Source organism: Mytilus californianus, unplaced genomic scaffold (assembly GCF_021869535.1).
Source record: "Mytilus californianus isolate M0D057914Y unplaced genomic scaffold, xbMytCali1.0.p SCAF_9, whole genome shotgun sequence".
NCBI classification, from domain to species: Eukaryota; Metazoa; Mollusca; class Bivalvia; order Mytilida; family Mytilidae; genus Mytilus; species Mytilus californianus.
The window spans coordinates 12,957,814-12,984,143 of record NW_026262745.1 but is presented as its reverse complement, the minus strand read 5'-3'; the positions used below and the strand labels follow the sequence as shown (position 1 = coordinate 12,984,143).

The 26,330-nt window shown below is 32.7% G+C and overlaps 1 protein-coding gene across 1 annotated transcript in view; it reads left to right on the top strand.

Moving 5' to 3' along the window:
• LOC127715554 (arginine--tRNA ligase, cytoplasmic-like) overlaps positions 1 to 26,330 on the top strand; it is a 186,362-nt gene that overhangs the window by 116,597 nt on the left and 43,435 nt on the right. Inside the window, exons 12-14 of the mRNA XM_052221643.1 lie at positions 138 to 251; positions 4,536 to 4,594; positions 7,542 to 7,789. Of these exons, the coding sequence (XP_052077603.1) occupies positions 138 to 251; positions 4,536 to 4,594; positions 7,542 to 7,789 (421 nt within the window). The remainder of the gene's footprint in view (positions 1 to 137; positions 252 to 4,535; positions 4,595 to 7,541; positions 7,790 to 26,330) is intronic.

The following is a 26,330-nucleotide window of genomic DNA, read 5'->3' as shown; positions in this document are numbered from 1 at the left end:
TATATCACTTTTCAGTATTTCTGCTATAAAAGGCACAAGCAGGACAAAATGTACAACAATTCAAAGTAGAAAATGAGCTATCTGCTAAACCATTGTGTGTTCTTTAAATTGACTATAAATGATATTTTCTTTTGTAGGAGTTAACTAAAGAACAATTTAATGCAGCAAAGGAGAATGTTGCCTATGGCTGCATCAAATATGCAGATTTATCACACAGTCGAACCAATGACTATGTATTTTCATTTGACAAAGTATGTATAACTGCATATTGATGTTTTATTGCTTTTTTATGCACCTGCTGTAGCGGAGGGGGCATTAAGTTTTACCCTTTTCCATCTGTACATAAGTCCCAAAATTGGTTTCCTGTTCTCTAACTTTAGTTTGTCTCAACCAAATGTTATGAAACTTATACAAAATGCTATTTACCACAAAAGACAGATCAAGTTGGAATTTTGGTGGCGTCACTTTTACCGTTCTAGAGTTATGCCCCTTTACAAATGGAAAATTGCTGAATTTATCGTTTCCATTCTCTAACTTTAGTTTGCCTTAACCAAATGTTATGAAACTTATACACAATGCTTATTATCACAAAACACAGATCAAGTTTGAATTTTGTAGGCGTCACTTTTACCGTTCTAGAGTTATGCCCCTTTACAAATGGAAAAATTGCTGAATTTTTCGTTTCTGTTCTCTAAGTTTAGTTTGCCTCAACCAAATGTTATGAAACTTATACACAATGCTTATTACCACAAAACACAGATTAAGTGTGAATTTTGTTGGCGTCACTTTTACGGTTCTATAGTTATGCACCTTTAGAAATGGAAAAATTGCTGAATTTTTAGTTTCTGTTCTCTACTTAAGTTAGCCTCAACCAAATGTTATGAGACTTTCACACAATGCTAAGTTTTACCACGAAACTCAGATCAAGTTCAAATTTGGGTAGCGTCACTTTTACCGTTCTTCAGTTATGTCCCTTTATAACTATATGATATGCAAGCGGGGGCATCATCTGTGTCCACATGTGGACACTATCCACATTTATTTAATAGATACTAGGTCAGTTTAAATTCCAAAGTGAGAAAGAGTACTAAAGATAGTTGAGAAGATCATATGTTGAGTAAATTTTCATAGGACCAAATTAAATTACTCAACAAACAAATGGATAACTTTTCAGAGGACTCTTGTTTCCTAGTCTGAAACATTACTGTTGTTTTCTATTCGTTTCAATGGTTGATATAGTCAAGTGTTTGATTTTGTCAGGTTTTATGGACAGACCCCCTTTTTTTTGCTCACCTGGCCAAGAGGCCAAGTGAATTTTCTCATCACTTGGTGTTCGTTGTAGTGATCAGCAATTTAAATAAGTCTAACATGGTGGAAATCATCAATGGACTCCTTATTAGAATTATTGCCCTTTGATGACGATTTTTACCAAGTTTTTGCGTTTTTCCCTTATATCTTAAAAATTATGATAGATAGATAGAAACTTAAATTAAAATGCAAAAATGATCAGCAAGACAAGATCTACAATTACAACAACATGAAGGAAATCGTAAGACGACTCCTTATTGGAGTTATTGCCCTTTAATGACGATTTTTACCATTTATTTTGCGTTTTGCCTTACAATGTAAACATTATATTAGATAAATACACTTCAAATCACTAAAAAGGATCAGCAAGGCAAGATCTACTAACAAGTCTAATTTTGCTGATATAGTTAGTAGGCTGTCACTCTTTATAGGAGCAGTTGCCCTTAAATGAGGATTTTTTTTACCCTCTTTTGTGTTTTGAGCAAAAACTAAAGAAGATCGAGAGAAACCAAACAGACCAAATGATAAGCAAAACAAGATCAACAAAACAAAGATTTTTGTCATGAATTCTATTCTCGTCTACAATGTTGGAGAGTGTCCTTTGTTGAATATGCATATAGACCAAGGTGAGCAACACAGGCTCTTTAGAGCCTCTAGTTTAATTTACCTTTGAGTTTGGTTTTAGTTAATAATTTTTATGCCCCCGCCGTAGCGGAGGGGGCATTAAGTTTTACCCTTGTCTGTCTGTACGTCCCAAAGTTGGTTTCCATTCTCTAACTTTAGATTGCCTCAACCAAACGTTATGAAACTTATACACAATGCTTATTACCACAAAATACAGATCAAGTTTGAATTTTGGTGCATCACTTTAATTGTTCTAGAGTTATGCCCCTTTACAAATGGAAAAATTGCTGAATTTTTCGTCTCGTTCTCTAACTTAAGTTTGCCTCTACCAAATGCTATGAAACTTATAAAAAATGCTTATTATCACAAAATACAGATCAAGTTCGATTTTGTGGGTGTCACTTTCATTGTTCTAGAGTTATGCGCCTTTGCAAATGGAAAAATTGCTGAATTTTTTGTTTCTATTCTCTAACTTTAGTTTGCCTCAAACCAAATGTTATGAAATTTATACACAATGCTTATTACTACAAAATACAGATCAAATTTGTTTTTTTGGGGTGTCACTCTTATTGTTCTAGAGTTATGCCACTTTACTAATGAAAAATTGCTGAATTTTTCGTTTCCATTCTCTAACTTAAGTTTGCCTCAACCAAATGTTATGAAACTTATACACAATTGTTATTACCACAAAACTCAGTTCAAGTACAAATTTGGGTAGCGTCACTATTACTGTTTTTCAGTTATGTCCCTTTATTACTTTATGTGATAGACAAGCAGGGACATCATCTGTGTCCCATGGACACATTCCCCATTTATATTGTTTTCTTTCCATTCCTTTCCAAATATTTAAAAGTCAATGCCATAAATTCTGTTAGGATGAACTAATGTACATTGACAATGTTGACAACAGATTTTTGTTGTATGTTCTATTTTGTACCCATTGTTAGAATAGAGATGGAAACAGGGAATGTGTCAAAGAGACCAGGCCACCAATAGGTCTTCAATACAGTGTGAAAATCCTGTACCCTAAGGTGGACTTCAGCTGGCCCCAAAACAATAATGATTACTAGTTCAGCCATATGGACGCTACACTAAACTCTGAAACATACAAATGAACTAGAATTAAAAAAACACACAAGACTAACAAAGGCTGGAGGTTCCTGATTTTGGACAGGAGCAAAAATGCAGGGTTAAACATGTTTGGTGAGATCTCAACCTTTCCCTATGCCTCTAGCCGATGTGGAATAAACAAACACACAGCAATATGCACAGTACAACTCAGTTTAGAAGAAGTCTGAGTCTGATGTTAGAATAGGTAACAGAAGTTTAGACAAAGTCTTTTGATCAAGATAAAACAAAGGGGGGTAGTTGAGATCCCAGAAATAATCATTTTAACCCTGCTACATGTTTATGTGTCTGTTCCAAATCTTGAACCTCATTGGTTCAGTGGTTGTCTAAAACCATTTTCTTAATGGTGTTTATTGCATATCTTTCTTTAAAAGTTTCTGTTTATATTATTAACAACTTTTTACTATTGGGTTGATTTAGAGCCTGACCTATTATTGTAAAGACAACTAGGTATTGATGAACAATTTGTTGTTGACCTATAGCTGTCTCTTTGTCATTTGTGTGGTTGAGTTGTTGTTTCATTTTATACATTGTACATATGATAAATAGTAAACAGGAGTCCATGCATAATTTCAGAGCAGACTCTTTCTTTGAACACTACAGAAGAACCTAAATCATGAAATTATTTGACTCCAAAAAATGAGCTGCGTCGGATAGAAATCAACCTTATGCAAATGAATATCAATACATCTATTATCCTATCTCGAGTTGAAAAAATCTCTATGCAAAGTCTGTAGATGTTTGAAAACTCAGTTGTTATACGAACCCTACAAAACAGACCAAAATTCATCTTTCGTTATGTATTTGAATGTTATAAAATCAATCGAAGTCTTATACATGTACATGTATATGTTCACTAGCATAAGCTTGATTTCTCTCTGACGCAGCTGAAATCATGAAAAACAGCTGATGCAATCTTATTACAGTTGTAAGAATAGATAAAACATCATGATTATACTGAAGAGACATTAATGTTGACATTTATTGTGTCTTAGATGGATTGTACATTAACACATTAAAATATTATCAAAATATTTTAGAACTGTCACAAGCATCAGGCATATGCTTCTGGTAATGCTTTGAGTTAAAATATTGAAATTTACAAACAGTTGATAAAATAAGCAGTGGAAATACTAGTGTTTTGGGGGGGAAACTTCATTCTCTGATAGACCTGAACAAAATATTTTCCTAAATATGTTAATAGTTAAGGATTTTGTCTAAAAAGAAACTGAATTTACATTGTGGTGGGGGAGATGTGAGGAGCTCAAATTTATTGATCCAAAGTGGTTACATTTCCCTTAGAATTTTGTAAGAGTTGCGATTAAAAAGAAAATTTATATAATGGGGGGAGTGGGGTAGGTACAAAAAAGTGCCTCTCATGCCCCCATGGGTTTAATTCTTGAACAGCCCTTACCTGTGAACATAGAGTCAATAAATTAAATCGTTTATGTTTTATAATGTTTTTCTTTTCACAGATGTTAGATGATCGAGGGAACACAGCTGCCTACTTACTTTATGCATATGTTAGGATAAGGTGAGAATTTATAAGAAGATATTTTATTGCTATTTTCCTTTGATCTTTTTTTGTAATAATTTTTCATATCCCACTGCTCGAGTGATATTGGATTTTCTCTGTCGAGTAGAAAGAGTGTAGGACGTCATAAGCTTACATCATTGCACTGCCTAGGATAATAGCTGTAAACAGAATTATCAAATGTCTTTCAAACTTGAAGATTTTTCTCGCCACATCTCATCTCAGGGCTGTTTCCCTTTGATGACATTGTAGCGGACAAACTCCCTCTCGTTTGAAGAACCATTGATAATCTCTAAGTCTAATATTTTTTAATGATGTTATCTTCCCAGTATAATATTTATCTGTATTAATTCAAATGTTTTTCCTTTTCGTTAATGTGTTAAAGTTTGAAAACAAAAGTTGTTGTATTCTTCAAGCAGATTGATACTTAAAGAATACATTGCACAACAGATATCCGGGGGTTATTTTTTTTCTCAAATTTGCAAATACATGTATTAGTAAACAAGTGTGAGGGCTATTCCATTCAAATGATTGTGGGTTGGTAGACAGGAATTTCCTGTAAGCAATGTGTTTTCCTGTATGATCTCTGAAAAACCAAGAAATTTTGAACCACCTGTATCGAAAAAAAAAACATAAAATTATAATAAAATCTCTCCATAGGAAGTCATTTTCTATTCAAATAATTTACTTTTGAACTTTCATGTTTTATAATCACTGATGGCCTTTTATAGCTTTAATTAATATTTGACTTAATTAGTATTTTAACATTTCAGAACACTGGGATGTATTTACTATTTTCAATTTGTTTCTTAGAAAATTGAATAAACAGTGTATATGTATATAATCTAAAACAAAAGGTCAAATTTTCTTCTTAATGGGCCAATTTGTACACAAAGCTACAGTATTGACCTAGTACCCCAAAGTCATAGTACTCTTAATGTCATTTCAATTTTCAATGTGCACGAACTATCTGGAATTGTCTATAATGGAATATACTCGACAGGCAGTAAATGTCATGCATCAAGCTTAAAGTATCCATTATGTCTTATCTACATAGGAAATAGTCGGATTACCATTAAAAGGGATTCAAAAGGATCGTTCTGCCCTCGAGATCACTGATTTACACTGTCATGAGGATAGTTTAAATGTTAGTTCAAATATGTCTCTCAAAGATGTTAATTCTCAATTGGGACAAGACTTTATTATCATTCTGATTCAAGCAAGTTGATATGTTCACATTAAGCAAAGGATTTTCCTTTGTATTGCCTTGTATAATTTTTTATCATTTCCCGCTAAAATAACATGAAACTAGGAAGTGAATTTCCCATTACGTTGGCATTAAAAGTCAAAATCTATGAAAATTATGGATGTTTCAGTTGAAAACAATAATTTTTTCCCAAGTTGACAATGATTAATGCAGGTTTTCTTTGATTTTGATCACTTAATGAATGTATTATTACTTCTGCTCTGAAGGACTGTGAAATTAGACAATAACATATTGGTCTTTATACCAGGAATTTTTTTTTTTACGTTAAATTAAAAAATAAGGGTAGTTGGTGATAATGAGACAAAACTAAATAAACAGTTGGAAAAATATGGACGCTGACAGATAAAATCTTTTAAGTGGGTTTCATGACTTTATTGTATCTTTAGAGAAATTGAAAAAAAAGTTGTTTGGATAACCTTTCACAGTATGATCAAGGAAACCATAAGTATTGACTTAAGCAGTAATCTATGTTGACCCTGAAATTAAAATCTTTTCCATCATCTTAAAAATATAGTTGGAAACTTTTTCTTAGATACTGCAGTCATGTAGTAAGTTACATGTACATGATGTATGGGAATATCTTTTAGTAAATTTTGACAGTTGCCATAACAAGGAGGGAAACTTAGGCTTATTTAATAATCAGGCAACCTTGCTATAAAGGAGACCTCTATTAAGTGAAAACATGTCTTGTAAGGGCACTCTCTTCTTGTCCCATTGTAGGTATACATATGTATTTTGAACCTCAATTCAAAGGTCACTTCTCTTATAGGGTCAGTAGACTGCACTCCTGTGGGTGACCATTATATACTAACTTAACTGTAATTGTGTTTTTCATTTATATCCTAGTTCTATGATCAATGATTCATATGTATATCTGACAGTTGCCCTTTAACTGAAATTATTTTGTTTTTTTTACTTTAAATTATTTTTTTTTAGTTGTAAAATATTCATTGTGCCTCTGTACAAGTAGTGTAATTTGGCAGGATAAACCATAATTTATTTTATTTATTTTTATATGCCTGTTTACAGGACATATAATGGTATAATTTTGTCTATCCGTCCGTTCGTCGTCAACATGTCGGACAATAACTAATTTTAGATTTTAAGTTTCGGAGTTTTTGGTTCTTATTCATTAAAAAAGGGGGATTTTCCAGTTTTCGGACAATAACACAAAAACACTTTCACCAATTTGCAAGTAACTTTGGTGAATTGTTTATATCTATTGACATGAGCTCCTTTTGATTTTTATAAATTTTAGATTTTATGTTTCCAAGTTATGGGATTTTATACATAAAAAAGGGGTGATTTTCCAGTTTTCGGACAATATCTTTTAAGTACTTTGAGCAGTTTTCATGAAACTTTGGTGACTGGTTTATATCTATTAGGATAACCTCCCTTTAGTTTTCATAAATTTCTGATATGACATTGAGAAGTTATTGAACTTTATTTGTTGAAAAAGCGACGGGTGTATCATGCACTCATGGCGCAGCTGTTTATTTGGTTTTTTTTATGCCATTATTTCAAGTCAAATTCGGGTTGTCAACCAAATATTTTTACATGTAACTTATAGGTCCTTCTCATTATACATAGGAATCAACACAGTCGGAAAAAAGAAGAATCCAGTTTCTAATTGAAAACTACATCTTTTTTTTCTAAATTATCTTTTACATTTAATTCAAGGTCAATTGCCAGGAATGCCAATGTCAGTCAACAAAAGTTAAAGGAAGCTGCAATAAAGGAAAAGATAATTCTAGACCATGAAAAGGAATGGAAACTTGCTAAATGTCTCCTCCGTTTCCCCGAAGTCATTCTTAAGTGCTTAGATGATCTAATGCTACACACCTTATGTGAATACTTGTATGAAACATCCAATACATTTACAGAATTTTATGACAGCTGTTACTGCATAGAAAAGGACAGACAGACAGGTTTGTTTGTGATTAAAAGACACAATTTATAATAAACCTTGTAAAAGACAAAGTCATGTACACTGGTGTCTATTGTAAATTCAGGGAATAATTTATTATGGGAAAAAGAGTAAAATGTGTGATTCATAGATGCAATTTCGGGAATAGCTGCATGTGGAAAATGCTTTCAGAATTATAAATGTAATTTCTAAGTTTTCTTGGCTTCAATGAAGGGGAATGATCAGTTATGCTTCGGTTTACATGTTACCTTAATCTATTTCATGCAGCGACACAGGTCCAGACACTGTATTGGTCTTGTTGTTTATTAAAACTATAGTATATCAATAGAAACTGTAAACAGCAAAAATTATCAGCAATACAAGATCTAGAAAAATATTTATATTTTTGGAACCTTTAATTAACTGACCTTTTTCTCACTGTAAGTGCTTTTGCAAATAACATTTAATCTTGAAAACTGTAATATATAAATAGAAACTGAATAAACATCAAAAACAATCAGATATAATAGATTTTACGATACAACTATCACTGAAACCCTGAACTGACTTGTAGAAGTTATTGCCTGGAAATAGCAATTGTTTTACCTATTTTAGGGTTTTTGAATATTATCTTGAAAACTATATTAAATAGCCAAAATATGTTAACAGCAAAAGTATCAGCAATACAAGATCTTCAAAAATACCTAGTATAACTTAACCTTCCAATGAATTCTTAAAAAGAGTTGTTGCTCTTCCTTGACAACTTTTCACTTGAAAATTGTTTTTTTCTTAACTTTATTGTGATGATTGCTTAGTAGGGGCATTTGATTTTGGAAAGGGTTTGGCTGAGAAAATGTTTTTTAAATGGATTTTCGAAGGAAATATCAGTTATTGATTTGGGGATATACGGCGGGCGGACGGGGGGCTGCCAAACAGTGTCTTTTCAATAACATGAAAATGCTGTGATGATTTTTTTTCAAATTTAGATATGTTGTTTCTTGTGACTTAATGAAGATCTAGTTCAATTTTCACAATTTTAGTATTTCTCCTTTTTGAGTTATCGCCATTTTTAATATCCAAAAGTGGTATTTTAAAATATTTTTCTCTTGTTATCATATTATGACTCAGCATAATGTCTTATCTCACAATAAAAATTGGAGTGACAGTTTTTTTTGAAAATTTTCTATTTCTAAAGTGGAGATGATTATAAGCTAAGTTATTAGACATTTTGAAGTTAATTACATTATTAATTATTAATTAGATCTGGATTATATCTTAGCATATAATATCAATGGAGTGACAGATTTATTTGAAAATTTTCTGTTTCCTGATAAGATCTGTAGGACTGTATATATAAAGTTTGAAATTTACTAGTAGGACTGTATAAATGAGGTTTGAAATTTACTGTTCATTATTAGACATTTTGTAGATAATTAAGTCTCCCTAAACCATATATATTCTTACCCCCACCCCCCTTCAATTTGAGAATGTGCTTTTATCTTGTAAACGGTTGAGATCCCCACCCCTAAACCATATATATTCTTGTATGGGACAATAAAACAAATCAAATGAAATATTGGGGGAGTCCCCGGGTTCACCCCCTTCCCTCATCTTTTTGTCGAGCCTGCGACTTTTGTCGCAGAAAGCTCGACATAGGGATAGCGATCCGGCGGCGGCGGCGGCGTTAGCTCACTTCTTAAAAGCTTTATATTTTAGAAGGTGGAAGGTCTGGATGCTTCATACTTTGTATATGGATGCCTCATGTTACGAAGTTTCTGTCAGTCACATGTCCAATGTCCTTGACCTCATTTTCATGGTTCAGTGACTACTTGAAAAAAAAGTTCAGATTTTTTGTAATGTTAGATTCTCTCTTATTATAAGTAATAAGATAACTATATTTGTGATGTGCGTACCTTGCAAGGTCCTCATGCCCGTCAGACAGTTTTCACTTGACTTCGACCTCATTTCATGGATCAGTGAACAAGGTTAAGTTTTGGTGGTCAAGTCCATATCTCAGATACTATAAGCAATAGGTCTAGTATATTCGGTGTATGGAAGGACTGTAAGGTGTACATGTCCAACTGGCAGGTGTCATCTGACCTTGACCTTATTTTCATGGTTCAGTGGTTATAGTTAAGTTTTTGTGTTTTGGTCTGTTTTTCTTATACTGTATGCCATAGGTCTACTATATTTGGTGTATGGAATGATTGTAAGGTGTACATGTCTAGCGGGCAGGTGTCATTTGACCTTTACCTCATTTTCATGGTTCAGTGGTCAAAGTTAAGTTTTTGAGTTTTGGTCTTTTTTTCTAATACTATGTGCAATAGTTCAACTATATTTGGTATGTGCGTACCTTGCAAGGTCCTCATGCCCGTCAGACAGTTTTCACTTGACCTCGACCTCATTTCATGGATCAGTGAACAAGGTTAAGTTTTGGTGGTCAAGTCCATATCTCAGATACTATAAGCAATAGGTCTAGTATATTCGGTGTATGGAAGGACTGTAAGGTGTACATGTCCAACTGGCAGGTGTCATCTGACCTTGACCTCATTTTCATGGTTCAGTGGTTATAGTTAAGTTTTTGTGTTTTGGTCTGTTTTTCTTATACTGTATGCCATAGGTCTACTATATTTGGTGTATGGAATGATTGTAAGGTGTACATGTCTAGCGGGCAGGTGTCATCTGACCTTGACCTTATTTTCATGGTTCAGTGGTCAAAGTTAAGTTTTTGAGTTTTGGTCTTTTTTTCTAATACTATGTGCAATAGTTCAACTATATTTAGTATGTGCGTACCTTGCAAGGTCCTCATGCCCGTCAGACAGTTTTCACTTGACCTCGACCTCATTTCATGGATCAGTGAACAAGGTTAAGTTTTGGTGGTCAAGTCCATATCTCAGATACTATAAGCAATAGGTCTAGTATATATGGTGTATGGAAGGACTGTAAGGTGTACATGTCCAACTGGCAGGTGTCATCTGACCTTGACCTCATTTTCATGGTTCAGTGGTTATAGTTAAGTTTTTGTGTTTTGGTCTGTTTTTCTTATACTATATGCAATAGTTCAACTATATTTGGTGTATGGAAATATTTTATGATCTATTTGGCAGTCACGCAGGTTTTATTTGACCTTTACCTCATTTTCAAGGTTCATTGCTCAGTGTTAAGTTTTTGTGTTTTGATCTGTTTTTCTTAAACTATAAGCAATAGGTCAACTCTATTTGTTGTATGGAAGAATTGTTAGCTGTACATGCCTGCCTAGCATGGTTCATCTGACCTTGACCTCATTTTCATGGTTCATTGGTCAATGTTTAGTTTACTTGGTTAATGTTAAGTTTATGTGACAGTTGTAATAAAGCTTTATATTTAGGACTATCAACATAATATCAATGATTAGTAAAGAAGGCGAGACATTTCAGCGTGTGCACTCTTGTTGAAAACTTGTAAACGGTCAAGATCCCCACCCTGAAACCATATATATTCTTGTATGGGACAATAAAACTAATCAATTGAAATAAAAGGCGAGTCCCCTGGGGTCACCCAAACCCCCTCCTGTTTGAGAACTTTTAAACGGTTGAGATCCCCACCCCTAAACCATATATATTCTTGGATGGGACAAAAACACAAATCAAATGAAATAAAATGTGAGTCCCCTGGGGTCACCCCCACCCCATCCTGTTTGAGAACTTGTAAACGGTCGAGATCCCCAGCCCTAAACCATATATATTCTTGTATGGGACAATAAACCAAATCAAATGAAATATAGGGGAAGTCCATGGGGGTAACCCCCACCCCCCTTCTTTTTGATAACTTGTAAACGGTAGAGATCCCCACCCCTAAACCATATATATTCTTGAATGGGACAATAAAACAAATCAAATGAAATTGAGGGGAAGTCCCCTGGGGTAACCCCCACCCCCCCTTTTTTTTTGAAAACTTGTAAACTTTAGAGATCCCCAGCCCTAAACCATATATATTCTTGAATGGGACAATAAAACAAATCAAATGAAATTGAGAGGAAGTCCCCTGGGGTAACCCCCACCCCGCTTCTTTTTAAAAACTTGTAAACGGTCAAGATCCCCACCCCAAAACCATATATAATCTTGTATGGGAAAATAAAACAAATCAAATGAAATATAAGGCGAGTCCCCTGGGGTCACCCCCACCCCCCTCCTGTTTAAGAACTTGTAAACGGTCGAGATCCCCACCCCTAAACTATATATATTCTTGTATGGGACAAAAAAACAAATCATATGAAATAAAGGGCGAGTCCCCTGGTCATCACAAATTATTGGAGCTATGTTGGGAGACTTTGTAACAGCATCCTGTTACAATTATTTCTTGTTACTAATTTTATAGATTTTGAAAAGATATTGTATTAATGATAAATAAAATTTTGGATTTTTTTCTTCTTTTCTTTGGTAAATTGTTTGAAGAGTTTTGTGGCAAGTTTGTTTGTTATTTTATAAAAACTAATTTTCTGAATGCTTTATATATTTTTTTTTTGATGAAGTGAACTCCTTTAAAAACTAAGCTTATATTGTCTATTAATAAACATATATTTAGATTTCTGATTTTGGGCCCAGTTTTCAAGTTGGTCCAAATCGGGGTACAAAATTAAACTGTGTTTGATTTCAACATAAATTGAATATATTTAGGGTTCTTTGAAATGCTTAATCTAAACCTATATGCTTTTCATTATTAATAAGATAATACCACATTGAGGTCCAATGGGTCCTAAATTAAACTTTTGTTTAATTTCATCAAAAATTGAATTCTTTGATTCTTTGATATGCTGATTCTAACAATGTTTGAGTGTTAAATCATATCTTATTTTAGAGAACTTAGTCATCACTGGTTGTTATATATTATTGATTATAATTTGAAAAATTGCATCATATCTTATTTTAGAGAACTATTTATCTAGTTTCAGTTATTTCCCTTTGCACAGAAAATATTATGGATAAAATTAACCTGTGTTTCATTTCAACATAAATTAAGTATATATAGGGTTCTTTCAAATGCTGAATCTAAACCTGTATTTGAATATTAGATTTTTGGGCCCAGTTTTCAAGTTGGTCCAAATCAGGGTCCAAAATTAAACTTTGTTTGATTCAACAAAAATTGAATTTATGGGGTTCTTTGAAATGCTGAATCTAACCATGTATTGAGAGATTTCGGATTGTGGGCTCCTTTATCAAATTGCTTCACATTGAGGTCCAAAGGGTCCTAAATTAAACTTTTGTCTGATTTCATAAAAAATTGAATTCTTGGGGTTCTTTGATATGCTGATTCTAATATGCACTTAGATTTTGGATATTGGACCATAATAGGTATTTAAATGTCCAATTTCAAATATTTCAGTTCTTTGACCACATTCATTTTGTGACACAAACCTATGCTGTGTCAAATATTCAATCACAATCCAAATTCAGAGCTGTTTTAAGCTTAAATGTAGTGTCCATACTTGCTCAACTGTTCAGGGTTCGACTTCTGCAGGAAAATCTGGTTTGCTGTCACTCTGACAGCCTCTTGTTTTTTTTTATCCTGGTTTTGATGTAAATAAAAAATGTGATCCTGCCTCTGAAGAAGGACATAATAAATCATTGGCCTTGAAGCCAGTCCATCTGGTGTTTATTTGAAAATAAACAATTTTTCTATAACAAAAAACTATTTTGATTGCAAAAAGGGGAACTTTTTTAGTATGGCATATTTTTGCCCTTTAAGCAATTCAGTCTCTCAGGACTGTCGAGTTTTATAGGGCTTATGTATTTTATTAATTGTTTAAAGCAAGTTATTTCAGCACAAACATTAGTGCTATCCAAATAGTTATGGCATTTTTGGGGGTAATTTGATGTATGATACTTGGGTTGACACCTTCCTGTGACAGTTTAAAATATCCTCAACTGACGTCATGATTATCTGGACTAACTTAGTGATGTCATCAGTAAGTGCATCCTATACTAAAATATTCAAATTTACCCATTTATAGAACAAAAATTATGTGATTTTCAAAATTGCTATTAGACACATAATAAATGATTATTCTCATCAAAAATAACTTTCTGAGGTTAGTTGGTTTCTCAGTAGTATATTTCCTTTTTACCTTTTTGCATTGAGCAAATATAGCGTGATACGTGGTTACCTAATTTGCTTAATAGCTGATTCATTTATAGGTTCACTATTATGGTTTTTTTTCTAAAGACGACTTTATTGCTAATGAGGAGAAAAGCTGACATCGTTCTTATATTTGTCAAGTGTTGAAATGAATTATCATCTTTTTCTTGCATGCTGTGCACTTTATTGTGCTTACGTAAATGAAAAATTGGGTTGATATGCATTTACAAAACTTTGACATGATAATAAACTCAATTTTCCATAATTTTATCCAAAAAAATTTGAACTCCAGGAAATTGATGTTGAAAATATATTTGTAATTAGGTTTATTGAATATCTTGTCATCAGCTTCTTATACCAAATCAATATTTTTGAAACATCTTTGTAAACTGCTAACATAATTTTACAAGTTATCAGTGGAAAAACTTGAAATTAGATTAATAATGAATGTTACATGATGCATGTGTTACATATATCACAAAACTCATTTTTCTTGCTTCCGTAATAAATGATAAAAGACCCGTTTAAGTATTGCATGTGTTTGAATATCAGTAAGGAATAATTTCCTATCGATCTTTCTACATTCATGAAAATAAGATTAAAAACCAACAGTTTTAAATACTGATGCAACTGATATGAGTGAAATTGACTAAATAAACTATTAGTTATCTGATCATCTTATTTTTGTTTGATTCGTTTAAATTTTGTATGCAGTCGGTAAACCTTTATCTTTGGTTTACATAATAGCCATCTAATGCTGAACAAATTGGACATTTCTTAAGCTTGATTGTCAAAAGAAATACAGTTAAGCATGATCAGTCTTAATTTTGTTAATTTATTTGCTCAATAGATGAAGGTTTATTTAATCATCTATTTCTTAATTTCTTTGCTTTAGTTGTCTATATTTATCACATGGCATTGGAAATTGCTTGGGTAATTAAATCAGAGCGAAAATGCCTTAAATGAGTTGATTAACATTAAAATCAAGATATAAATATATCTATTTGTTGTCCTTATTTGACGATGATAAATGTTACAGTTGTTTTGATGATCAGTAAAATTATGCCATATTGTATTTTTCTTTCAAGTTACAGACTTGTCTGTGGTCATTCCTGTCAAAAGGATTTGTTTCCATTAAAGTACACTTACCATTATGAGTACGACAGATTTTGAAAGGTTTCATAATGGAATATTTCAGAAAAGAGCCCTTTAATGGTAACAATTAGATTTGTACTGTCTGTGTTATAATCAGGTTACAACTACATGTCCCTAAGCAAGATTTGTCTAAGTAAACTATTTCACAATTATTTTTTTTTAACTTTACCTCAAGTCAGATAGAATATTTATATTTCCCTTTAACTTCTAAACATTTCCTATGAGCATTAATTGTTTTATGCAATTCAAAGATGTTTCATTCAAAAAGCTGTAGTCCTTTATTTCCATTTTACCAAGAAAAGAAGTATTAGTCTGGTAGCCCATTTATGACCAAAAAAAAGTATTTGAATTTGAAATTTGAAATCTCAAATTAAAAAAAATAGTAATCACGGATTATAATTGTTATCACAAATTTTATGATTTGTTATCACAGATTTAATTGGGGATAACTTATCTGAGAAAAAAATATTTTAAGTTTTTATACGCCCGTTTACGGGACGTATTATGGTATACCGGTGTCCATCCGTCCGTCTGTCCGTCCGTCGTCAACATGTCGGACATTAACTCAAAAACGCTTTAACCAATTTGCATAAAACTTTGGTGAATTGTTTATATCTACCGACATGAGCTCCTTTTCATTTTTTATAAATTTTAGATTTTACGTTTCCGAGTTATGGGGTTTTATTCATTAAATAAAGGGGGATTTTCCAGTTTTTGGACAATAACTCAAGAATGCTTTCACCTACTTGCAAGAAATTGTGGTGAATTGTTTATATCTATTGACATGAGCTCCCTTTCGATTTTTATATATTTTAGATTTTACGTTTCTGAGTTACAGGGTTTTATTCATAAAAAAAGGGGGATTTTCCAGTTTTCTGACAAAAAATCAAAAATGGTTTCAGCAGTTCTTATGAAACTTTGGTGAATTGTTTATATCTACTGATGTTAGCTCCGTTTAAAATTTTATAAATTTTACATTTTACATTTCTGAGTTATGGGGTTTTATTCATTAAAAAGGGGGATTTTCCAGTTTTCAGACAATAACTAAAAATGCTGTCAACAATTCTCATGAAACTTTGGTGAATTGTTTATATCTATTGATGTAAGCTCCCTTTACATTTTCATAAATTTCTAATATGACATTGAGAATTAATTGAACTTTAATTGTTTATAGTCTGACAACAGAAGTATTGCGCAACAGCAGTGTATTGCACAACAGCAAGAAATCTTTAATTGAATATAAATTCAATTCATATAACCAATTTCAAGTTCTTTGACTACATTTATTCAGAAACCTATAATATGTCAAATATTTAATACAATCCAAATTCAGACCTGTATCAAGCTTGAATATTGTGTCCATTTTTGCCCCAACTGTTCAGGGTTGGACCTCTGCGGGCGTATACAGTTGCGCTCAGCGAAGCAGTTTATTGTAATTCACAATCATGGATTGAATTCATGATGATAATCTATGGAATAATTTTACAATGTATTATTTTTTCTGAGTTGGTTTTTTTCTTAGGAATTATACACACACAATATGTGTTTCTGAAAAAAACTTCATCAGGTAGGCTTATGACCAAAAAGTTTGAAAGCTGATGTTCACATTTGTAAATTGATAAGTTATGAACTCTATTGTAAGCTATTTTCTTTACAAGACAACTTAGTTACAAAATATTAAATTAACGGTAACTCTAAAGCCCCAGTAAATTGTGTAAATATAGCTTCTTCCACTTCATCAAGTGTGATACAATATTTGTCAACGCAAGACAGTTCAATCTCAAATTTAAAACATGAATTTAACTGCTTTGAGTGGAAAAATATTGTATTGCACAAGATTCCGTGGTGGAATCTGTTTCTCTAATGATTAATAAACAATATACAATAAATTTTATCTATTAATGCCCATGCTGTAACAGAGTGGGCATTAAGTTTTACCCTTGTCCGTCTGTATGTCAGTCTCTGTCTGTACGTCCCAAAATTGGTTTACGTTCTCTAACTTTGGTTTGCCTCAACCAAATGTTATGAAACTTATCCAAAATGCTTATTACCACAAAACACAGATTGAGTTTGAATTTTGGTGGCATCACTTTTACCGTTTGAGAGTTATTCCCCTTTACATATGAAAAAATTGCTGATTTTTATGCCCCTGCAGTAGCAGATGGGGCATTAAGTTTTACCCTTGTCTGTCCGTACGTACGTCCCAAAGTTCGTTTCTGTTCTCTAACTTTAGTTTGCCTCAACTAAATGTTATGAAACTTATACACAATGCTTATTACCACAAAACACAGATCAAGTTTAAATTTTGGTGGCGTCACTTTTACTGATCAAGAGTTATGCCCCTTTACAAACAGAAAAATTGCTGAATTCTTTCGTTTCCATTCTCTAACTTAAGTTTGCCTCAACCAAATGTTATGAAACTTATACACAATACTTATAATCACAAAACTCAGATCAAGTACAAATTTGGGTAGTGTCCCTTTTACCTTTATAACTTTATATGATATGCAAGCAGGGGCATCATCTCTGTCCCATGGACACATTCCCCATTTATTTTGTTTCCGTTCTCTAACTTGAGTTTGCCTCAACCAAATGATATGAAACTTATCCACAATGTTTATTACCACAAAACACAGATCAAATTTGAATTTTGGTGGTGTCACTTTCACCGTTCTAAAGTTATGCTCCTTTACAAATGGAAAAATTTCTGAAATATTATGTTTTGTTCTCTAACTTTAGTTTGCCTCAACCAAATGTTATGAAACTTATGCACAATGCTAATTACCACAATACACAGATCAAGTTTGAATATTGTTGGCCTAACTTTAATTTTACCGTTCTAGAGTTATGCCCCTTACAAATCTCAAAATTGCTGAAATATTTGTTTCTGTTCTCTAACTTTAGTTTGCCTCAACCAAATGTTATGAAACTTATGCACCATGCTAATTACCACAAAACACAGATAAAGATTGAATTTTGGTGGTGTCACTTCTACTGTTCTAGAGTTATGCTCCTTTAAAAATGGAAAAAATGCTGAATTTTTCGTTTCTGTTCTCTAATTTAAGTTTACCTCAACTAAATGTTATGAAACTTACAAACAATGTTTTTTACCACAAAACTCAGATCAAGTTCAAATTTGGGTAGTGTCACTTTTACACTTCTTGAGTTATTGCCCTTTATAACGTTATATGCACACGGGGGCATCATCTGTGTCCCATGGACACATTCCCCTTTTATTTATTTTTTTCTATGATCTGCAATTAAATGTATCCTGTCTCTGTGATGTCATGGTTGTCTGTTTTGTGAAGTCATTATAGGAAATTCAGAGGAAAGCAAGAAAGTTTTGATGTCATAACAAAATTATGACCAATGAAGAACTGATCAGGAGATCAAACGAATTATAAAAAAAAATTAATCATCTAATCTTGGAAAGTATAAATCAGCTAAGAAATAAGAAAACAGGAGATGAAATATTAAAACTCTTTAAGGTTCGTTATTCTAATTGCTTACATTTTTGTGAAGAGATTTTTGTATATATGGACATTGATTTTTTTCTATACATTGCAGTGAATAACATTTATAATAATATTCTCGGCAAAGTTGAAAATCTTTTGCTCGAAGCAGCTGCATAATAAATTAAGACTAAAATTTATTGTAATATAAATTTGATTTTTATACAGAATATGTAATTATAAGGCTGGTTATGATATTTTTTATAAGCAGTCTTAGCCTGTTGACACAATTTTTCTTATTCTGCTGAAAGATTGGATTAGACATAAAAAAATTGATTGGCATGCAAAGAATTATGACTAATTTGCGATAAAGTTTGTAGACACATTTCTGTTCCAAAGTGTGGGTCAATCAATATTTCATTATCGGTCAACACTTCAGTTTTCATTCAATAACATTTTTTCTAGATGACAAATCCCTATAAAGTTTTTACTCAATAATCCTTGAAGCTAAACAAAGACTGACTTATTTCTATGATGCTTGACTCACTTGCTCTTAACGACAAGAGTGTGCTCTTGTCATCACTTTTTGACTTCCTTGTCAAATAACTTTTCTAAAACTTCCTCTGCGAACAATTGTGTCAGTCATAAACAAACATTACTGCAATCATCATTAGACTGTTGTATGTCATGATTGTATCATGTGTTCATGAAAACCAATGGCTACTGCAATTATTAAAAAATGACCATCAGGGATGAAACACAGATAAAGATATTTTAAAAGTTTGTGATTAAAGTTTTTTTTTATCTGATTATAAATCAGCTTAACCAAAAGGAACATGTTTTGGCAAGAATATTCTCTTTTGAATACATTTAATGAATTGTGCTTGAAAGTGATAGCCAGTTTTTCATAGAACCTTATGGGAAAAAAACAGATACAAAATTTCTCCAGTTTTTGGGTATCAATGTCCAGATTGTATCTTTGCCTGCAATGAATATCCCTAAGGCAGACATACCTGATAATTTATTGGCATATTTACCAACACTTTATTCAAAATATTCCAATATAGATAAGTAAGTACAATACATCATATTTGGAATATATCTCATTTACTTGCAGTTCAATTAGGCGCCATGCTCTCAATCATGCTTCTATCACTTTAAGATTTAGATGTTAAGTAATTATCTTATTAGATGTGATCATAACAAATACATATTCTAGATTTTATACGACCGCAAAAAATTTTGCAGTCTAATATTGGTATGGCGTCGTTGTCGTCCGAAGACACATTGGTATTCGCACAATAACTTTAGTTTAAGTGAATGGATCTCTAGGAAATTTTACCATAAGGTTCAATACCACAAAAGGAAGGCTGGGATTGATTTTGGGGGTTTTGGTACCAACAGTTAAGGAATAAGGGGCCACAAAGGGACAAAAAATAAGCATTTTTGTAACTTCCAGACAATAACTTGTGTGTTAGTGTATGGATCTCTCTGACATTGTACCACAAGGTTCCATATCACAAAGGGAATGCTGGGATTGATTTTGGGGGTAATTGCCTCAAAATTTTAGGAATAAGGGGCAAAAAAAGGGGCAAAAAACAAGCATTTTTCTAGTTTCATGACAATAACTTGTGTGTAAGTGTATGGATCTTTCTGAAATTGTACTACAAGGTTCCATATCACAGAGGGGAAAGCTGGAATTGAGTTTGGGGGTAATTGCCAAAATCGTTTAGGAATAAGGGGCCAAAAAGGGGCTAAAGATAAGCATTTTCTAGTTTCCAGACAATAACTTGTGTTCAAGTGTATGGATCTCTCTGAAACTGTACTGCAAGGTACCATACCTCAAAGGGAAGGCTGGGATTGATTTTGGGGGTAATTGCCTCAAAATATTTGAGTTAGGGGCAAAAAACAAGCCCTTTTTTAGCTCACCTGGCCAGAAGGGCCAAGTGAGCTTTTCTCATCACTTGGCGTCCGTCGTCCGTCGGCGTCGGCGTCCGTCGTCGTTAGCTTTTTACAAAAATCTTCTCCTCTGAAACCACTGGGCCAAATTTAACCAAACTTGGCCACAATCATCATTAGGGTATCTAGTTTAAAAAATTTGTCCGATGACTCTGCCAACAAACCAAGATGGCCGCCGTGGCTAAAAATAGAACATAGGGGTAAAATGTAGATTTTGGCTTATATCTCTGAAACCAAAGCATTTAGAGTAAATCTGACATAGGGTAAAACTGATTATCAGGTCAAGATCTATCTGCCCTGAAATTTTCAGACAGATCTGACAACCTGTTGTTGGGTTGCTGCCCCTGAATTGGTAATTTTAAGGAAATTTTGCAGTTTTTATACGACCGCCAAAAAATTTTTGTGGTCGTATATTGGTATGACGTTGGCGTCGTCGTCGTCGTCGTCCGGCGGCGTCGTCGTCCGAAGACGCATTAGTTTTCGCACTCTAACTTTAGTTTAAGTGAATGGATCTCTATGAAATTTTACCATAAGGTTCAATACAACAAAAGGAAGGTGGGGATTGATTTTGGGGGTTATGGTACTAACAGTTAAGGAATTAGGGGCCAAAAATAAGCATTTTCTAGTTTCCAGACAATTACTGTGGAATGGTGTATGGATCTCTCTGAAATAATACTACAAGTTTCCATACCACAAAGGGATGGTTAGGATTTGCTTTGGGGGGTTATGGCTCAAACCGTTTAAGAATTAGGGGCAAAAAAGGGGGAAAAACAAGGTTGTCCTGGTTAATGGACAAATACTTTAGTACAAAACATAATTTAAAGCAGTGTAAGGGAGATAAATCAAATACATCATTGAAATTATCTCCCTTACACTGCTTTTAAATTATGTATAAAGTAATGGTTAATGAACAATTAAGATAATTTAAAACAGTGTAAGGGAGGTAATCCAAATACAACGTTTTGGTTACTTCCCTTACACTGCTTTTAAATTATGTTTAAGATTATAATAAACAATTAATTTCCCCATAGGCGACAATGATAGCCTTTTTCGAGATACAGACTTTAGAAAGCTGATTTTTTTAACGAAACCTTGCTAGAATTAAAGAAAAGTTATTAGGACAGTATTTTTTGGTCCAAAAAATATAGGTTCGCGTTGCTTTTCTTAGCGTAATTTGTACTTATCTCCCATGCCTATCAATTTTGCACTTAAAAATACGTGTCTCATCCTAGCGTTTAAAAGACATCTCAGTTCCGTTAGGGCTAAGGAAAATAATTTATTTGGCCTTTGGTATAATGCAGAATGCACGAAGTCTCTAATTACAAAAAATAACGGGCGCACATATCAACCAATCAGGATTAGCTATACTCTTAATTCTGAATACCATGTTATGCTCATAAAATGGCTGCGCCCATAAAATCTAATGGTGTATTGTAACCTATACGCTATTTAATACTTTCTAGAATCATGCAATTCATAGTTAGTTAGATGCATAAATATATATGCCACACAAAAATCATCTTCAAAACGTTCTGGCATTACTCTCTGAATTTTCACAATTTTTTATCAGAGGTAACCCCAGTCAAAAAATGTGAAAAAAAAATTTCTGATTTTTTCAGTAAATGCGGTACTGCTAAAAAGGGCCTGAAGATAATGTCCACTTTCTCCAATGATTCTTTATATGTCATCAAGTACTGATTATATTGATACCAAAACCGATCCAATATGTAACTACTACGGTGAATTTTGAACAACAGTTTTAAATGAAACCATTTTCGTATAAAAGTACATTTTTGAAACAGACTATAGCATTACAAAATATGAAAAATGTGTAAATATTTGTGTTGAAACATCGAAAACTATTCGTTAACAACGAAATGTCATGCCTATTCTAATTTTTATAGTCTGCCATTCGAGTGAACATTTCAATGTTCGAAGGGGATCGTTTCTGTACATTTTCACTGAATTTGGTAATTTCGATAACAGCACTTGGATCGAGATTGTCATGTTTAAAAATCGATTTGTATATCCAAACTCTAGACGTGTATGTGCTTTTTACAAACAAATCAGCAGAAGTTCAGAAAATGACATATTCTCTCCACAGTAAGTCAAAAGTCGAACACACCCTTGTTTCTAAGGTAAAACGCTATACAAATATGAAACAGACTATAGCTTAAAAACTAGTTAATCAATAATTCATTTGTCACCAAAAAATACGGTTTCATATCAAATATCAAGTAAAATTACTGTTTTTGACACTTTTTGAGCACTATGATAAAGAAATGTCGACGCTGTATAGATTATAATAAACAATTAATTTCCCCATAGGCGACAATGATAGCCTTTTTCGAGATACAGACTTTAGAAAGCTGATTTTTTTAACGAAACCTTGCTAGAATTAAAGAAAAGTTATTAGGACAGTATTTTTTGGTCCAAAAAATATAGGTTCGCGTTGCTTTTCTTAGCGTAATTTGTACTTATCTCCCATGCCTATCAATTTTGCACTTAAAAATACGTGTCTCATCCTAGCGTTTAAAAGACATCTCAGTTCCGTTAGGGCTAAGGAAAATAATTTATTTGGCCTTTGGTATAATGCAGAATGCACGAAGTCTCTAATTACAAAAAATAACGGGCGCACATATCAACCAATCAGGATTAGCTATACTCTTAATTCTGAATACCATGTTATGCTCATAAAATGGCTGCGCCCATAAAATCTAATGGTGTATTGTAACCTATACGCTATTTAATACTTTCTAGAATCATGCAATTCATAGTTAGTTAGATGCATAAATATATATGCCACACAAAAATCATCTTCAAAACGTTCTGGCATTACTCTCTGAATTTTCACAATTTTTTATCAGAGGTAACCCCAGTCAAAAAATGTGAAAAAAAAATTTCTGATTTTTTCAGTAAATGCGGTACTGCTAAAAAGGGCCTGAAGATAATGTCCACTTTCTCCAATGATTCTTTATATGTCATCAAGTACTGATTATATTGATACCAAAACCGATCCAATATGTAACTACTACGGTGAATTTTGAACAACAGTTTTAAATGAAACCATTTTCGTATAAAAGTACATTTTTGAAACAGACTATAGCATTACAAAATATGAAAAATGTGTAAATATTTGTGTTGAAACATCGAAAACTATTCGTTAACAACGAAATGTCATGCCTATTCTAATTTTTATAGTCTGCCATTCGAGTGAACATTTCAATGTTCGAAGGGGATCGTTTCTGTACATTTTCACTGAATTTGGTAATTTCGATAACAGCACTTGGATCGAGATTGTCATGTTTAAAAATCGATTTGTATATCCAAACTCTAGACGTGTATGTGCTTTTTACAAACAAATCAGCAGAAGTTCAGAAAATGACATATTCTCTCCACAGTAAGTCAAAAGTCGAACACACCCTTGTTTCTAAGGTAAAACGCTATACAAATATGAAACAGACTATAGCTTAAAAACTAGTTAATCAATAATTCATTTGTCACCAAAAAATACGGTTTCATATCAAATATCAAGTAAAATTACTGTTTTTGACACTTTTTGAGCACTATGATAAAGAAATGTCGACGCTGTATAGATTATAATAAACAATTAATTTCCCCATAGGCGACAATGATAGCCTTTTTCGAGATACAGACTTTAGAAAGCTGATTTTTTTAACGAAACCTTGCTAGAATTAAAGAAAAGTTATTAGGACAGTATTTTTTGGTCCAAAAAATATAGGTTCGCGTTGCTTTTCTTAGCGTAATTTGTACTTATCTCCCATGCCTATCAATTTTGCACTTAAAAATACGTGTCTCATCCTAGCGTTTAAAAGACATCTCAGTTCTGTTAGGGCTAAGGAAAATAATTTATTTGGCCTTTGGTATAATGCAGAATGCACGAAGTCTCTAATTACAAAAAATAACGGGCGCACATATCAACCAATCAGGATTAGCTATACTCTTAATTCTGAATACCATGTTATGCTCATAAAATGGCTGCGCCCATAAAATCTAATGGTGTATTGTAACCTATACGCTATTTAATACTTTCTAGAATCATGCAATTCATAGTTAGTTAGATGCATAAATATATATGCCACACAAAAATCATCTTCAAAACGTTCTGGCATTACTCTCTGAATTTTCACAATTTTTTATCAGAGGTAACCCCAGTCAAAAAATGTGAAAAAAAAATTTCTGATTTTTTCAGTAAATGCGGTACTGCTAAAAAGGGCCTGAAGATAATGTCCACTTTCTCCAATGATTCTTTATATGTCATCAAGTACTGATTATATTGATACCAAAACCGATCCAATATGTAACTACTACGGTGAATTTTGAACAACAGTTTTAAATGAAACCATTTTCGTATAAAAGTACATTTTTGAAACAGACTATAGCATTACAAAATATGAAAAATGTGTAAATATTTGTGTTGAAACATCGAAAACTATTCGTTAACAACGAAATGTCATGCCTATTCTAATTTTTATAGTCTGCCATTCGAGTGAACATTTCAATGTTCGAAGGGGATCGTTTCTGTACATTTTCACTGAATTTGGTAATTTCGATAACAGCACTTGGATCGAGATTGTCATGTTTAAAAATCGATTTGTATATCCAAACTCTAGACGTGTATGTGCTTTTTACAAACAAATCAGCAGAAGTTCAGAAAATGACATATTCTCTCCACAGTAAGTCAAAAGTCGAACACACCCTTGTTTCTAAGGTAAAACGCTATACAAATATGAAACAGACTATAGCTTAAAAACTAGTTAATCAATAATTCATTTGTCACCAAAAAATACGGTTTCATATCAAATATCAAGTAAAATTACTGTTTTTGACACTTTTTGAGCACTATGATAAAGAAATGTCGACGCTGTATAGATTATAATAAACAATTAATTTCCCCATAGGCGACAATGATAGCCTTTTTCGAGATACAGACTTTAGAAAGCTGATTTTTTTAACGAAACCTTGCTAGAATTAAAGAAAAGTTATTAGGACAGTATTTTTTGGTCCAAAAAATATAGGTTCGCGTTGCTTTTCTTAGCGTAATTTGTACTTATCTCCCATGCCTATCAATTTTGCACTTAAAAATACGTGTCTCATCCTAGCGTTTAAAAGACATCTCAGTTCCGTTAGGGCTAAGGAAAATAATTTATTTGGCCTTTGGTATAATGCAGAATGCACGAAGTCTCTAATTACAAAAAATAACGGGCGCACATATCAACCAATCAGGATTAGCTATACTCTTAATTCTGAATACCATGTTATGCTCATAAAATGGCTGCGCCCATAAAATCTAATGGTGTATTGTAACCTATACGCTATTTAATACTTTCTAGAATCATGCAATTCATAGTTAGTTAGATGCATAAATATATATGCCACACAAAAATCATCTTCAAAACGTTCTGGCATTACTCTCTGAATTTTCACAATTTTTTATCAGAGGTAACCCCAGTCAAAAAATGTGAAAAAAAAATTTCTGATTTTTTCAGTAAATGCGGTACTGCTAAAAAGGGCCTGAAGATAATGTCCACTTTCTCCAATGATTCTTTATATGTCATCAAGTACTGATTATATTGATACCAAAACCGATCCAATATGTAACTACTACGGTGAATTTTGAACAACAGTTTTAAATGAAACCATTTTCGTATAAAAGTACATTTTTGAAACAGACTATAGCATTACAAAATATGAAAAATGTGTAAATATTTGTGTTGAAACATCGAAAACTATTCGTTAACAACGAAATGTCATGCCTATTCTAATTTTTATAGTCTGCCATTCGAGTGAACATTTCAATGTTCGAAGGGGATCGTTTCTGTACATTTTCACTGAATTTGGTAATTTCGATAACAGCACTTG